The sequence below is a fragment of the Equus quagga genome, chromosome 13, assembly GCF_021613505.1.
Source record: "Equus quagga isolate Etosha38 chromosome 13, UCLA_HA_Equagga_1.0, whole genome shotgun sequence".
In the NCBI taxonomy this organism is placed as follows: domain Eukaryota; kingdom Metazoa; phylum Chordata; class Mammalia; order Perissodactyla; family Equidae; genus Equus; species Equus quagga.
Genome location: NC_060279.1, coordinates 45,140,903 through 45,158,532, shown reverse-complemented (window position 1 = coordinate 45,158,532; position 17,630 = coordinate 45,140,903). Strand labels below are relative to the sequence as shown.

At 38.4% G+C, this 17,630-nt stretch overlaps 1 protein-coding gene across 8 annotated transcripts in view; it reads right to left on the bottom strand.

The window, feature by feature from the left end:
* The window catches only part of PHKB (phosphorylase kinase regulatory subunit beta), a 219,435-nt gene that overhangs the window by 87,618 nt on the left and 114,187 nt on the right, over positions 1–17,630 (bottom strand). For all 8 annotated transcript variants that reach the window (XM_046680401.1, XM_046680400.1, XM_046680402.1 and 5 more), the window contains one exon: positions 11,878–11,972. In XM_046680401.1, the coding sequence (XP_046536357.1) occupies positions 11,878–11,972 (95 nt within the window). The remainder of the gene's footprint in view (positions 1–11,877; positions 11,973–17,630) is intronic.

Sequence of the window (17,630 nt, the reverse complement as noted above, 5' to 3'; positions counted from 1 at the left end):
CACCCCGTGGGGCTAGGGATTGCTGGAGATCTCGGAGATCTCGGAGAGGACTGGGGCTGGGTGAAGCTCCAGAGGCCGGCTCTGCGCCCTGGAGGGGAAGCTCCAGAGTTCTGCCCGGGCAGCAGACAAAACTCTCTGTCTGCTATTAGTGGAGGGGCCACTCTCAGCATCCACAACACCAGGAGGGTCCCGGAGAGGAGAATATCAGTCAGGGCAGCAGCTGATCAGCTACCACTGAAATCAGGATCTCCGGCTATCCCCCAAGACAGGGCAAAGTGCTCCCTGAGTTCCTGGGGAACAGGACTGGGGCTGGGTGGAGTTCCAGTGACCCAGCTCCATAGCCTAGGGGGAAACCCTACAGGCTCACAGGAGCCTCAGGGAAAGCCTCTGCACAGGACTAGTAGAAAGCACCCATCCGGCAGCCACAAGGCTGGAAGACCCCGGGACAAAAGTAGCATAGCTAGGTGAACTAACCACAGACTGTAGAAGATGCCAATAGCTCTCCTGCGACCCATAGTGGACAAGTGAGATTTTGTGGGTGCCGACAGTGACGGAGTGACAAATATAAGTGATCCTACCCCTGGCCACTGGAAAAGCCCATAACACCGTTGCAGACCCCAAGGAGGGAGCACGTCTAGGTGGGCTGCAACAGTAGGCACCAGCAACCTGAAGCCCCCCTGTGACGGCCCCCACGGCAGAGGAGGGAATCCAAAGGACCACTGTGACTACGAGAAGGGGCCCAGGCCCAGTTAGCAAGTGCGGATAGGGTTCCTGGTTGGTGCAGTATAAACAGTTGCTCCCCCACCGCAGCAGCAGAAACAGGTGAAAGGAGCAACTAAACTCTATCTCTATGTGGAGGCACAAGTCAACAACATCAAGCAATATGAAAAAATACATTAAATCTCCAGAACAGAAGGAAAAATAACAAACACACAGAAAACAATCCCAAAGAAAATGAGATATATAACCTAAATGATGATGACTTCAAAACAGCCATCATTAAAATGCTCACTGAGTTAAGAGAGAATTCTGACCGACAACTCAATGAGTTCAGGAGCTATGTCACAAAAGAGTTTGATACGATAAAGAAGAACCAAACAGAAATATTGGAAATGAAGAACACAATAGAGGAGATTAAGAAAAATCTAGATGCTCTGAACAGTAGGGCCGATAATATGGAGGAAAGAATTAGCAATTTGGAAGATGGCAATATAGAAATGCTGCAGGCAGAGGAGGAGAGAGAAGTAAGCCTAAAAAGAAATGAAGAAACTCTCCGAGAATTATCAGACACAATTAGGAGATGCAACGTAAGGATTATAGGTATACCAGAGGGAGAAGAGAAGGAGAAAGGGGCAGAAAGCCTATTCAAAGAAATAATGGCTGAGAATTTCCCAAATCTGGTGAGAGAGATGGATCTTCAGGTGACAGAAGCCAATAGATCTCCAAACTTTATCAATGCAAGAAGACCAACTCCACGGCATATAGTAGTGAAGCTAGCAAATGTCAACGACAAGGAGAAAATACTAAGGACAGCCAGGCAAAAGAAACTAACCTACAAAGGAACCCCCATCAGGCTATCAGCAGATTTCTCAGCAGAAACTTTACAGGTTAGAAGAGAGTGGAATGATATATTCAAAAATCTGAAGGACAAAAATCTACAGCCGAGAATTCGCTACCCAGCGAAAATGTCCTTCAAATACGATGGAGAAATAAAAACTTTCCCAGATAAACAAAAATTAAGGGAGTTCATTGCCACAAAACCTCCTCTTCAGGAAATCCTCAGGAAAACCCTCATTCCTGAAAAATCCAAAAAAGGAAAGGGGCTACAAAACCAAGAGCAGAGGAGATAAGTAGAAGGACAACAACAGAGAGTAGCAGCTATTCATCAGAACAGATTAAACCATGGGAAGAGAAACAAAGGAAATTGAAGAAAACCAGAAAACAAGACACAAAATGGTAGTGGTAGGCCCCCACGTCTCAATAATCACTCTAAATGTAAATGGATTGAACTCGCCAATCAAAAGACACAGAGTGGCAGGATGGATCAAAGAACAAGACCCAACAATATGCTGCCTCCAGGAAACACACGTCAGCCCCAAAGACAAACACAGACTCAGAGTGAAGGGATGGAGAACAATACTCCAAGCTAATAATGAACAAAAGAAAGCAGGTGTCGCTATACTAATATCAGACAAGGTAGATTTCAAAGCAAAACAGATAAAGAAAGACAAAGAGGGACAGTATATAAATGATAAAAGGGACTCTCCACCAAGAAGACATAACACTTAAAAATATATACGCACCCAACACAGGAGCACCAAAATTTGTAAAGCAACTCTTAATAGAACTAAAAGAAGACATCAACAACAATACAATAATAGTAGGGGACCTCAACACACCATTAACACCAATGGACAGAACATCCAGACAGAAAATCAACAAGGAAATAATAGAATTAAATGAAAAATTAGACCAGATGGACTTAATAGATATATATAGAACACTTCATCCAAAAACAGCAGGTTACACATTCTTCTCAAGTGCACATGGAACATTCTCAAGGATTGACCATATTTTGGGAACCAAAGCAAACATCAATAAATACAAGAGAGTTGAAATAATATCAAGCATCGTTTCTGATCATAATGCTATTAAACTAGAAATCAACTACAAGAAAAAAGCAGAGAAAGGTGCAAAAATGTGGAGACTAAACAACACGCTTCTCAACAAACAATGGATCATTGAAGAAATTAAAGAAGAAATCAAATTTTATCTGGAGACTAATGAAAATGAGAACACGACATACCAAATCATTTGGGATGCAGCAAAAGCAGTCCTAAGAGGGAAATTCATCGCAATACAGGCTCACCTCACTAAACAAGAAAAAGCTCACATAAGCTACCTCAAACGACACCTAACAGAACTAGAAAAAGAAGAACAAACAAAGCCCAGAGTCAGTAGAAGGAGGGAAATAATAAAAATAAGAGCAGAAATAAACGATATTGAAACAAAAAAGACAATAGAAAGGATCAATGAAACAAAGAGTCGGTTCTTCGAAAGAATTAACAAAATTGACAAACCCCTAGCCAGACTCACCAGGAAAAGAAGAGAGAAATCGCAAATTAATAAAATTAGGAATGACAGAGGAGAAATCACAACAGATACCAATGAAATACAAGAGATCATAAGAGAATACTATGAAAAACTATATGCCAACAAATTGAACAACCTGGAAGAAATGGACAAATTCCCAGACTCCTACAATCTCCCCAAACTAAATCAGGAAGAAATGGAGAATCTGAATAGGCCAATCACAAGTAAGGAAATAGAAACGGTAATCAAAAACCTCCCCAAAAATAAGAGTCCAGGACCAGATGGCTTCTCTGGAGAATTCTACCAAACATTCAAAGAAGACTTAATACCTATTCTCCTCAAACTGTTCCAGAAAATTGAGAAAGATGGAGAACTCCCTAACACATTCTATGAAGCCAACATCACTCTGATCCCCAAACCTGACAAGGACAACACAAAGAAGGAGAACTACAGGCCGATATCACTGATGAACATAGATGCAAAAATCCTCAACAAAATTTTGGCAAACCGATTACAGCAATACATCAAAAAGATTATACACCATGATCAAGTGGGATTTATACCAGGGACACAGGGATGGTTCAACATCCACAAGTCAATCAACATGATACACTACATCAACAAAATGAAAAACAAAAACCACATGATCATCTCAATAGATGCAGAGAAAGCATTCGACAAGATCCAACACCCATTTATGATAAAAACCCTCAGTAAAATGGGTATAGAAGGAAAGTGCCTCAACATAATAAAGGCCATATATGATAGACCCACAGCCAACATCATACTCAATGGACAAAAACTGAAAGCCATCCCTCTGAGGACAGGAAGAAGACAAGGGTGCCCACTTTCACCACTCCTATTCAACATAGTACTGGAGGTGCTGGCCAGAGCAATTCGGCAGGAAAAAGAAATAAAAGGAATCCAAATAGGTAACGAAGAAGTAAAACTCTCGTTGTTTGCAGACGACATGATCTTATATATAGAAAACCCCAAAGAATCCACAGAAAAACTATTAGAAATAATCAACAACTACAGCAAAGTAGCAGGGTATAAAATTAACGTGCATAAATCAGTAGCATTTCTATACACTAACAATGAACTAACAGAAAAAGAACTCAAGAACTCAATCCCATTCATAATCACAACGAAAAGAATAAAATACCTTGGGATAAACTTAACCAAGGAAGTGAAGGATCTATACAATGAAAACTACAAGACTTTCTTGAAAGAAATTGACAATGACATAAAGAGATGGAAAGACATTCCTTGCACATGGATTGGAAGAATAAACATAGTTAAAATGTCCATACTACCTAAAGCAATATACAGATTCAATGCTATCCCAATCAGAATCCCAAGAACATTCTTCACAGATATTTAACAAACAATCCTAAAATTCATATGGGGCAACAAAAGACCGCGAATTGCTAAAGCAATCCTGAGCAAGAAAAACAAAGCCGGCGGAATCACCATCCCCGATTTCAAAACATACTACAAAGCTACAGTGATCAAAACAGCATGGTACTGGTACAAAAACAGGTCCACAGATCAATGGAACAGAATTGAAAGCCCAGAGATAAAACCACACATCTATGGACAGCTAATCTTCGACAAAGGAGCAGAGGGCCTACAATGGAGAAAAGAAAGTCTCTTCAACAAATGGTGCTGGGAAAACTGGACAGCCACATGCAAAAGATTGAAAATTGACCAGTCTTTTTCACCACACACCAAAATAAACTCAAAATGGATCAAAGACCTAAAGATTAGGCCTGAGACAATAAGTCTTTTGGAAGAGAATATAGGCAGTACACTCTTTGACATCAGTTTCAAAAGAATCTTTTCGGACACTGTAACTCCTCAGTTGAGGGAAACAATAGAAAGAATAAACAAATGGGACTTCATCAGACTAAAGAGCTTCTTCAAGGCAAGGGAAAACAGGATTGAAACAAAAAAACAGCTCACTAATTGGGAAAAAATATTCACAAGCCACTTATCCGACAAAGGGTTAATCTCCATAATATACAAAGAACTCACACTGCTTAACAACAAAAAAACAAACAACCCGATCAAAAAATGGGCAGAGGACATGAACAGACATTTCTCAAAAGAAGATATGAATATGGCCAATAGACACATGAAAAGATGTTCATCATCGCTAATCATCAGGGAAATGCAAATCAAAACTACACTAAGATATCACCTTACACCCGTTAGATTGGCAAAAACATCCAAAACCAAGCGCGACAAATGTTGGAGAGGTTGTGGAGAAAAAGGAACCCTCATACACTGTTGGTGGGAATGCAAACTTGTACAGCCACTATGGAAAGCAGTATGGAGATTTCTCAAAAAGTTAAAAATAGAAATACCCTATGACCCAGCCATCCCATTACTGGGTATCTATCCTAAGAACCTGAAATCAGAAATCTCAAGAGTCCGTTGCACCCCTATGTTCATCACAGCATTATTTACAATAGCCAAGACGTGGGAACCAACCTACATGCCCAGAAACTGATAATTGGATAAAGAAGATGTGGTATATATACACAATGGAATACTACTCAGCCATAAAAAAAGACAAAATTGGCCCATTCACAGCAACGTGGATGGACCTCGAGGGTATTATGTTAAGCGAAATAAGCCAGTCAGAGAAAGACGAACTCTATATGACTCCACTCATAGGTGGAAGTTAGTATATTGATAAGGAGATCTGATCGGTGGTTACCGGGAAAAGGGGGGGTGGGGAGAGGTCACAAAGGGGGAAGTGGTGTACCCACAACATGACTAACAAAAATGTACAACTGAAATCTCACAAGGTTGTAATCTATCATAACATTAATAAAAAAAAAAAAAAAAAAGGGAAGTGGGAACAAGATGCCTAGACTCAGTTTTCCCTGCTGCTCTAAATACAATTATTTACCCCAGAAATAATCAATGAATGACAATTAAAGGACTCCGAAAGCTGTAAAGAAGAAGGCAGACTGGACTGGCTAAGAACCTCAGGACTTGAAGAATGGCAATGGAGTGAGACTCCTGAGATCCCACATATGCTGGGCTGAGCACCGGAGAGGCCTGCAGCCGAAAACAACCAACAGGCATAGACAAAAAAAAAAAATAAACAGAAAAACAATAAAAGTCTGTTCTCTCTGATGAAAGGACTGGGAAACAGGAAGCACAACAGTGACCCAGTGGGGAGGCCCAACCCTAGCTCCTCAACTGAGGTACTTGTGGGTCAATTTGCCTTTAGCAGCAGCTTCAAAGCCCTAGTGGGCCCACCCAACCTCTGCTTCACAACCAGGGCACTGGTGAGCCAATTCAACTGTAGCATCAGCAAAGAAGCCCCAGTGAACTGTCCCGACCCCTGCTCCACAAATTAGGCTTCAGTAGGCAGTCCAATTCACTTGCAGTAGCAGCAGTAAAGTTCCAAGAGCCATCCCAATCCCCACTTCACAACCACTGCACCAGCAAGCAGTCTGGTCTGCCAGCAACAGCAGCTTCACAACAGTGACAAGCCTACCCAAGCCCTGCTCCACACCTGGGGAAACTGTGAGGGGGCCAAGCCACCCACATCAGCTGAGCCCAGCTGGAGTCAGGCCAGAGAGAAATGGCGTATTACCCATAGAAGAACACAAATTTGAACTGACAAGGGATTTCTCATCTGAAACTATGGAGGCTAGAGGAAGTGGCACAATAATTCTTACTGCTGAAAGGAAACAATTATCAATCAGGAATCCTATATCTAACAAAAGCACCCTTCAGGAATGAAGGGGAAATAAAGACATTATCAGACAAAGGAAACTAATAAATTTGTTGCTAGCAGACCTATTCACAAATGATATCTAAAGAAAGCTATCCAAACGGAAAGAAAATGATAAAATGAGGTATACACTTACAATGGAATGTTATTTGGCTGTAAAACGAATTAAGTACTAATATATGTTACCAGATTGATGAATTTTGAAAACACTATGCAAGTGAAAAAAGTCAGCCACAAAATACTACATATTATATGAAATCATTTTCCCAGAAGGGTGAGATATTCAGACAGGAAAGAATAATGGAATGGTTAAGAGTTGAGATAAGCACAATAGACTCTCCTTTACCTTATGAGTTTCTTTAATCAAATTTTACAGTTGAAGCAAAAATTTTCGCACAATCTAATGTGCTGGTCAATGAACGCAGAGGAAATACTTAAGAAAATTATGCTTAAAAAGTGAAAAAAGGAAAGAAAACTAAATGGAAGTAAAGTTTCTACACTTCACTTAAAATGGTAAAATTTTGATACTAGTAGGCTTTTGATAACATTAACTATGTACATGGTAATTCCTAGAACAACCACGATGAAAATTTAAGAAAGCAATATACTAAAAAATAGTATAAATAAATCAAAATGGAATTCTAAGAAATGTTCAAATAATCCATAAGATGTCCTTCAATGGACGAATGGTTAAACAATGGTATAGTCATGCCATGAAATACTGCTCAGCAATAAAAAGGAGCAAACTTGACAGCATGCAGCAACTTGGATCAATCTCATGGGAATTACGCTGAGCAAAAAAAGTCAATCCAAAAGGCTATATACCATATACTTCCACTTATCTAACATTCTTGACATGACAAAATTATAAAAAAGAGAAGAGATTAGTGATTGCCTCGGGTTAAAAATGGGGGTGAGGGAGTGGGTGTGGTTAAAAAGGGTAACACAAGGAAGCCTTATGATGATATGGTGATGGTACAATTAAGTATCTTGACTGTGGCAGAAGTTACAGAAAGCTACACATGTGATTAAAATGGACAGAGCTCTACACACACATGCACACGTGAGTGTGTGCGTAACTGGTAAAATCTGAACAAGTTCCACGGATTGTACCAACGTCAGTTTCCTGGTTTTCATGCTGTACTATGCTATATAAGGCATTAACATTGTAGGAGGTTGTGTGAAAGATTAACAGACCATCTCTAGACACTTTGAAATTTCTTGTGGATCTGTACTTATTTTAAAACAAAAAGTTTAAAAAAAACTTTTTATTCAATTGATACCTCAAAAATTTTTGACTCTCCAAATCTGTAATATTGTGATAATTTTAAATAAAAAACAAGGAAGCTTAGAAAAAATAATTAGAGAACAAGAATGAGCTATTAGATATTAAAATATGACTTTCAAAAGAAATTCAACAGAAGAGCTGGAATAAAAGTTAAGGAAGATTTCCTGAATGTAGAACAAAACACCCACAAAGAAATAGAAACCATACGAAAAAGAGGGAAGAGATTCAGAGGACCATTCCTATAGGTCTAAGATCTCACTAACAAGAATTCCAACAGCTGGGGCTGGCCCTGTGGCATAGTGGTTAAAGTTCAGCGCGTTCCACTCCAGCAGCCCGAGTTTGCAGGCCCAGACCTACACCACTGATTGGCCATGCTGTATAAAGTGGAGGAAGCTCAGGGCTAATCTTCCTTAGGCAAAAAAACCAAACAAACAAACAAAAAAAACACACAAAAAAAAACAGCCCTAAGAGAAAGGATAGAGAAAATAAAGAAAATTATCAAATAAATAATTTTAAAAAGTTTCTCACGGCTGAACAAAGTCACAAAATGAAAGGGCCCACTACATGTGTAAAAGTAAAACATCAAGCAAAAGAGTTACATCTACATTATTCAGAAATTTGGTGAAAACAGATATGGAGTTAAAAAAAAAGGCTTTTCTGGAGATGGAGAAATGGCAGACTGGTTAATGCTTTCAATGGACTGCAACGCAATTGCATCGTAATCGCATTTGTATTATTTCATTTTTTACAATATGCATTTATGTAACATTTATTTGTATTCAAAGAAAAAGGCACTGCATGGCGCTTGGATTTTAAGGATTCTGACTAAAAAGGAAGCCCAGGTTTCAGGACAGAAGTTGCACTAAATGTAGAGGTCTGGGGGTGGTCGAGGGCAGGGTGTGACATTAGATCAACAAGTCTGTGGAGACTGTAGTACAGGGAGGGTTGGGAGAAAATGCAGGATTATAGGTGAAAAACAAGGAATTGAGGTGATTGTATAGGGCTGTCAACGTCAGGATACGGAGTTTAGAATCTATCTTGTAGGTAGTTGAAAGTCAGGGAAGGTTTTAGGCAAAAAAATAACATGAATTGAACCATGCTTTATAAGATCATGTGTCCTCAAGCACAAAGAATCGACAGGAGGAGAGGCTGAAGACAGAGAGATTATAAAAATCGTCTCACTGAGGAGTAACACAGTCTGAGTGGTACGTGGCAGTGGGGATGAACATGAAGAGACAAAGGTAGATGTTACCGTGAAGACAAAGCCAATGTGACCATCGACTGAATAGAGAAGCTACTGGCCTGAGAAGGAACTAGTGAAGACTGTCCCTATCCAAGACAGGGACTATGGAAAGGACGGCAGGTTTGAAGAGAGAACATAACAAACTTGGCATTAGAAATCTTGGGTTTTATTTTTATTTTATTTTTTAAACCACTTTATTGAGATATGATTGACAGGCAAAAAACTATACATATTTAATGGATACAACTTGATAAGTTGGAGATAGTGCACAACCAGAAATATCGGGTTTTAAATACTAGATTTGTGGAGAGATGATCACTAGGTAGTTAGAAATTCAAGTTTAAATATTAGGAAAAAGGTCAGGATTAGAGAAACAGATTTAGAGATATTTGCATAAGTTCACTATTTTCCATAACATACCTTCCTCCCACACATACCTTCAAGTACACTCAAACATTCAGGTTAAACATTGAGTACCTCCTATACAACAGGTGTTATGGTACTACGACAGGTACGGAAGCTATAAAAATGAATAAAACATAGCTTCTTATCTCTAGGAGCTTACATTCTAAGATCTCCGAAAGGTTTTTTTTTGTCTTGGTCAGAATCTCACAACACTGTATTTCACCAGTCCATGTCACCCAAAATAGCAATGGACATGGGCATGCCAGGTCTTGGCTACTGCCTAAATGGCTGAGAAAGTGACAAGGGCACCTCACCATTTTATACACCACCACAACCAAGCTGCCAGCAGGGTGGGGCATGACAGCTCCCAGCAATTTTCTGCTGCCAATCCTCCCCATCATCTTCCTCTCAGGAACCATATGCAACTCTGCACAGATATAATGTACCACATGGCTGCAGGAGAGAAGCCCATGTCTTTACCCTAGAGCCAAGTTTCTCAGCTGGGATGTGGCTCCATCTGGAAGGCATGTCACAGATAATTTAATAGCAACATCAGAAAATGATTTCAATATGAAAACAATACATGTAGAGTGAATTCTCTATAAATTTCACTCTCACTTATACTCTGATAAGCTTTCTCAAGTGGGAGAGAAAAGAGTTGCAAGTATATTATCTGTTCAAAAATAAACACAACCCACAGCCTTCCTTATATGTGTCAAGCATTAAAAAACTGCTTATACTGTTGATTTTGCTAGCCATGGGCTTTGATGTTCTCTGGCTCCTGTCCCCACATCTCAAACCTGTGACCTATTACTTTATTTTCTAAGAAAAGGCTTTGAGATTTCATCACCCTAGAGAAGTAGATCACACATGTGAAATGCTATGTAAATGATACATGCTAGTCTTAAAATGGCTCAGAGTCACAGCACTGGGTAGTATGAAGTTAAACATATTCCCTATTTTATCATTTCTTGAAGTGAAACTGCGTATCTCAAATCTGTACAGAATGTACACTTGCACTACACTGACCCGAGTGGTAACTAAGATAAAGGTTAAATCCTCATCTTATATAGGAGCTAAGAGGCCAGTGAAAAATTTCTATCACATCTTAACATAGGGATTTTATGTTCTTGAGAAAATCTTAACATTTATTTATAAGTCTTCCAAACAGCTTCCCATCTAACCACTCAGTGTAATTACATGTGTTGTTGAAGACCAGCAAAAGACTCAGAAATAGTGATAGAACCTAATAGAGTTGGTTGGCTCTCCTTTCTCTCATTAAAACAAGCATCTATTTGCATGTGTGTGTATGTGTGTTGAGTGTGTGCGTGGTATATGTATATATACGTTTTTTTTAAATAAAAGGAGGATTTCAATTTTGTAAGCATATTTTCTCTAAGTGCTGATGCTATTCTTATTAAACAAATGATAACTGCTTGGAATCCCAGCCACACATTCAGGTTCATTCTCTTTCTCCTCAGGCAGTTTCCAAAATTCACAACATTTTCATTTCAACAGCCCTCATTACTGGTATCATTTAATAGTGGAGAGTTTCCTCAAGTCAATACCAATCTTGCTGATCCTGCAAACACTTAATGTTGTTGACATAACACAATCTGAATCCATAGCTACTAAATGCAAAAAATTAAAAACCATTCCTTCATCCGACAGGTACCAAGTACTAAGAACAACTCTGTCAGTCACTTAGTCTTGTCACGGAGACACAGCATTGGAGAGACATCAAGCACAGGGCCTTTCACGGGACCCCACTCCCTTCAATAATAGTGCCATCTCATCTATCTCCTGGCCACCCATATATACTGCATCTTCTCAAAGACATTTGACACCTTAAACTCAACCACTACGAAGACGAAAACGTGTACCTGGAAGACATCTTGTTGGACATATCTGGCTCATACTTCCTCATTAACAAAGAGCCCTTTACCACAGGTAAATCTTAACTAACCAGAAGAGGGAGAAACCTTGCCCTCAGAAGGAGCAATAAAAACCCAATCAGAACTAAATTATTCTTCAATTAAGCTTTTAATGCCTTCGGCTGAGTCTAAATTAAGAAATAAAATATCTCTTTACCTGATTGGAAAACCTCATGCTCACATTACGTTGATTCTGTAGTGGGACATAGCGTTGGACAGGATCAATATCTTTAGGACTGATTAATTCATCAGCTGAAAAAAAAGAAGGAAAATGACATTATCAAAATTACAACTGTACAACACAATAAACCAACTAGACCTAACAGATATCCATAGAACATTCCATTCAATAAGAGCAGAATACACATCCTTCTCAACACACATAGAACACCTTCCATATGCTAGGCCATAAAACAAGTTTCAATAAATTTAAAAGGATCAAAATCATAGAAAGTATGTTCTCTGATCACAATAGAACAAAATTAGAAATCAGTAACAGAAAGAAGTTTTAGAAATTCACAAATATGTGGAAATTAAACAACATACTACTAAATAACCAATGGGTCAAAAAAGAAACCAAAAGAGAAATTAGAAAATACTTTCTGATGTACTTTCTGATGAGATGATTGAAAATGAAGACATAACATACCCTAACTTATGGGATATGGGTAAAGCAATGCTCAGAGGGAAACTTGTATCTGTAAATGCCTATATTAAAACAGAAGAAAAACCTCATATCAATAATCTATGCTTCCACATTAAGACAGTGGATGAAAGAGAGCAAACTAAGTCAAAGTCAAGCAGAGGAAGGAAATAATAAAGATCAGGGTAGAAATTAATGAAATAAAGAAAAACAATAGAGAATATAAATGAAACCAAACGTAGATTCTTGAAAAGCTCAAAAGTTGACAAACCTTTAGCTAGACTGACCAAGACAAAAAGAAAGCTTTGACTCAAATTACTAAATCAGGAATGAAAGAAAGAACATTACTACGAACTTTAAGGAATATAAGAGAATACCATGAACAGACATATGCCAACAATTCAGATAACCCAGATGATATGGACAAATTCCTAGAAATACACATATTACCAAAACTGACTCAAGAAGAAACAGAAAATCTGAACAGATGTATAACAACTGACTGAAACTTCCCACCCAAAAAAAGCTCAGAACCAGATGGCTTCATTGGTAAATTTTCTCAAACAGTTAAAGAACTAAAACCAACCTTTCACAAACTTTCTCAAAAAATAGTAGGGAGAACACTTCCCAACTCATTCTAAGAGGCCAGCACTACCCTACTTCCAAAATCAAAGACACCACAAGAAAAGAAAATTACAACCCAAAATCTCTTCTGAATATAGACACAAAAATCCCCAACAAAAATACCAGCAAACCAAAGTGAGTAACATATAAAAAGGATTACACATTATGACCAAGTGAGATTTATCCCACAAATGCAAGGATGGCTTAACATCCCCAAATCAGTAATTCTAATACACCATTTCAAGAGAATAAAGGACAAAAAACTACATGATCATCTCAGTAGACACAGAAAACACACTTGACAAAATTCAACATCCTTTCTTGATAAAAAGCATTCAATAAACTAGGGATAAAAGGGAACTTCCTCAACCTGATAAAGGGCATCTATGAAAAACCAATGGCTAATATCACACTCATAGTAAAAGACTGAATGTCACAAAGATTAGGAACAAGACAATGATGTTCACTCTTGGCACTTCTATTCAACATTGTACTGGAGGTTCCAGCCAGAGAAATTAGGCAAGAAAACGTAATAAAAGGCATCCAAATTGAAATGAGGAAGCTACAGTAATTAAGACAGTGTGGTCCTGGCATGAAGACAGATATAGAGATCAATGGAATAGACTCAGGAATCTGGAAAAAAAACCTTATATTTACAGTCAATTGATTTTTCACAAGGGTGCCAAAACAACTCAATGGGGAAAAGAATAGTTTTTTTCCCCACAAATTGTGCTGGGGCAACTAGATATCCAAATGCAAAAGAATGAAGTTGGATCTTCATTCCTCACACCATCTACAAAAATTAACTGAAAATAGAGCAAAAAGTTAAACGTAAGAGGGGCCAGCCCTGTGGCCGAGTGGTTAAGTTTACGCACTCTGCTTTGGCTGCCCAGGATTTCACCACTTTGGATCCCGGGTGCAGAGCTAGCACTGCTCATCAAGCTGTGCTGAGGCAGTGTCCCACATAACACAACAAGAAGGACCTGCAACTAGAATATAAAACTATGTACTGGGGGTGGGGGTGCTTTGGGGAGAAGAAGAAGAAGAAGAAGAAAAGAAGACTGGCAATAGATGGTTAGCTCAGGTGCCAATCCTAAAAAATAAAACTGTTAAAATATGTTTATGACTTTGAATTAGACAAAACTACGACATCAAAACATAAACAACAAAAGAAAAAATGAGATAAACTGGATTTTGTCAAAATTATAACCTTTTGTACCTCAAAGGACACCATCAACAGAGCAAAATGACAGCCCACAGAATGGAAGAGAATATTTGCAAATCATATATGTTGTAGGAAACTTCTATCTTGCATATGTAAAGAATTCTTACAACTCAATACTAAAAAGACAACCTAATTTAAAAATGGCCACAGTAACTGAACAGACATTTCTCTGAAGAAGATTTACAAATTACCCAATAAGCACATGAACAGATGTTCAACAACAGTAGTCATTTGGGAAATGCTTATCAAAACCACAATGAGATACCACTTCATACCCATTAGGATGGCTATAATCAAAAAAACAGACAAAAACATGGGTTGGAGAAAACGTAGAGAAATTGGAACCCTCATACATCACTGGTTGGAATGTTATCGCCACTTTGGAAAACAGTCAGCCATTGCTCAAAATATTAAAGGAAGAGTTACTATATGTCTCATCCCTAGGTATATACCATACATTTCATCTATTTACAGTTTACAGTTCAGTGCATTTCTATCCATAGGTATATACCCAAGAGAGATAAAAACATGTCATTTTAAGAATGAAACAGCAACTTCTACAAGAAAATTCATAGCCATATTCTTTATAATAGCAAAGAAGTAGAAACAATCCAAATGTCCATCACCTGATGAATGGATACATCAAATGTGGTGTATACAAATAATGGAATGTTATTCGGCCATAAAAAGGAATGAAGTGTTGATTGATACATGGATGAACCTTGAAAACAGTGAGAAAAGTAAAAAAAAAAGCCAGTCACAAGAGGCCACACATTATATGAGTCAAGGTATATGAAATGTCCAGAATAGGAAAATCTATAGAAAATAAGAAGTAGATTAATGATTGTCTAGGGCTGGGGCGGGGAGCCAGTGCTGGTGGTCTAGTGGTTAAGATCAGGTGCTCCTCTGCTGTGGCCCAGGTTGCTTCGCCAATGAGGGAACCACGCTACCCATATGTGGGTTGTCATACTGTGTGTTGCTGTGATGCTGAAAGCCACGCCACGGGTATTTCAAATACCAGCAGGTGGAGAGGTTTCAGCAGAGCTTTCAGACTAGGACAGCTATGAAGAATAACCTGGCCACTCACTTCCAAAAAATCTGGCCACGAAAACTCTATGAATAGCAGTAGAACACTGTCTGATACAGCCATGATGCTGGGGGGGAGAGAGAAAAGGTGAACTGATTAGGGGGAAGTGAGCAGTGACTGCTAAAGGGTATGAGGTTTTGGGGGGGATGATGGAAATATTCTAAAATTAATTGTTTGTAGTGACAGTTGCACAAATCTCCGTGAATATACTAAAAACCACTGACTTGTAAACTTTAAGTGAAATGTATGGTATGTAAATTGTACCTCAATAAAGTTTTAAAAAAGAATGCATTTGCCTTCTCAAGGAAGGAAATCAGTTCACTAAGGGGAGTCAAAGTGTTTCCTGACGCTACATTATAAGAGACTTCTGAGACAGGCGTTTCCTCTGGGGCACTGATCGGCACGAGGGTAATGTCTTGAACTGCTGCTGTACGGTAAACATGGAAGCTCTTTTCATGTGGTAGTTCCTTGTGGCAAATTTTGATAAAATCCAAGGATACCACAAGGAAGGCCATTTAGATTTTGGGAGGGCAGGGTGAGAAGAAAGTCCTAAGTTGTGGTTCCTTGCTGTCTTCTGCTCTAACACACCTCAGAGAGACCCATCGGCACCCGAGGCTCACTAAGGCAGGGACTCTCCGTGAGCCTGGAAGAAATTAAGCTGTGAGGGGTGGTGGTGGGAAAACCCAACTCAAACGTAATTCTACATATCTCATCAGAGTACAAACTGGCAGTATTACACAAATTTACAGCAAGTATCCTCTGACCCAGCATTTGTATATCTATAAAGTTATCTTATTATGCTCAGACATGTGAAAGTTAATTAAATAATAACAACAAAAAGGGGATCCAACTCTTCTAAAGTGAGTCAGCACACTTTATTTTTACTGCACTTAAGTGATGAAAATGTGCTCATTTCATTCTTGATCTTCAATTCTATACTGACCATATAAAAACAACACCATGCTGAGTTTTGTATAAATTTACCTGTGTGTAGTATTTACTAAAAAAAAGAAAAAATACTACAACTCACTTTCCATATCTTTTTAGGTACCATTTTTAGGCAGTGAATAATTCTAAAACACAGAGCAGGGAGTTAACCACAAAAATGCTTATAAATGTCTTTGCAGCTTTGGGAAAGTTTCTCATTATATTTCTATTCGAGGGTAACTTCAGGGCACATGTGCAATGTTATCCAACAGACAAAATCACCAAAGGCGTTTATTGTAACTCTTGGAAGATGTTTTTAATAATAATAAAAGTGATATTAAAATAGAATAATAAGAAAGAGGAGGAGTGGCAGCAGCCACAGAGCCACTGCTGCCTCTGCAACAGCAGCTGTAGCAATACTGAGACGGTGCTCACGACATTTCTGCCGCTGTTTAAGCATTTCACATATATTAATTCATTAATCCTCACAATAACTTTATCATTTTACAGATGATGAAACGGAGGCACTGAGTAGTTAAGCAGCTTTGCACACAGCTATAATTACAGAGCTTAGATTCAAACACAGGCAGTCTCTCTCTGGAGTCTGGGTTCTAAACCACAAACAATCCTGTCCTTTAAGAACACTGACATTCTATACAACACAGATGGAACAGATAGCAGGAGGGAGAAACAATAAGCAAACAATTTAGACCTTGATACCTTATATTTTCCTACCCAAATCAGGGAGCCTATTACAGAACATTCTTCTCTCTCTCTGAAAAAAATACACTTTCACAAAATTTAAAACAAACTAATACAGGCTTAATTATGGCAAATATCGACATATAATTTTAATTTACTAATATCTGTTTAGCTCATGATGCAAGGTTGACAGTCATAGTCTAAAGAGCAGCAAATTACTTCTCTGTCTCATTTGTCTGATCATTGAGATGTGAAAAAAATTTCCACTACCAACAAGCATTTTACATAATAAATGTTTCACTGTCATTCTATAGAAATGAAATAATATATTATTTTGTTATTTATAAATTATGACAGATAAATTAAGAAATCTTATATCCTTGGAAAGCATAAATGCTAATCTATTAAAATTGATATGAATCAAACAGTTAACCAAGTCTTTTGAAAAAGTTTATTTCTTCACACTTCCTTCCTATTTCTTCCTTTGTACTGCACCTGCATATCTGGCTTGATGTTCCAACTTATACCATGTACTTATCTATGACTCCATGGGCCAGATGCTTCTTACTCATGGCTGCACCCCACTACCCAGCACAGCATCTGGCACAAAGTAGGTATTCAAGAGACTTATTAAACAAAATAATAAATTGGGGGTTAACAAATGGAAACATTAATTGCCATAATCATTACATGAATTCCCAT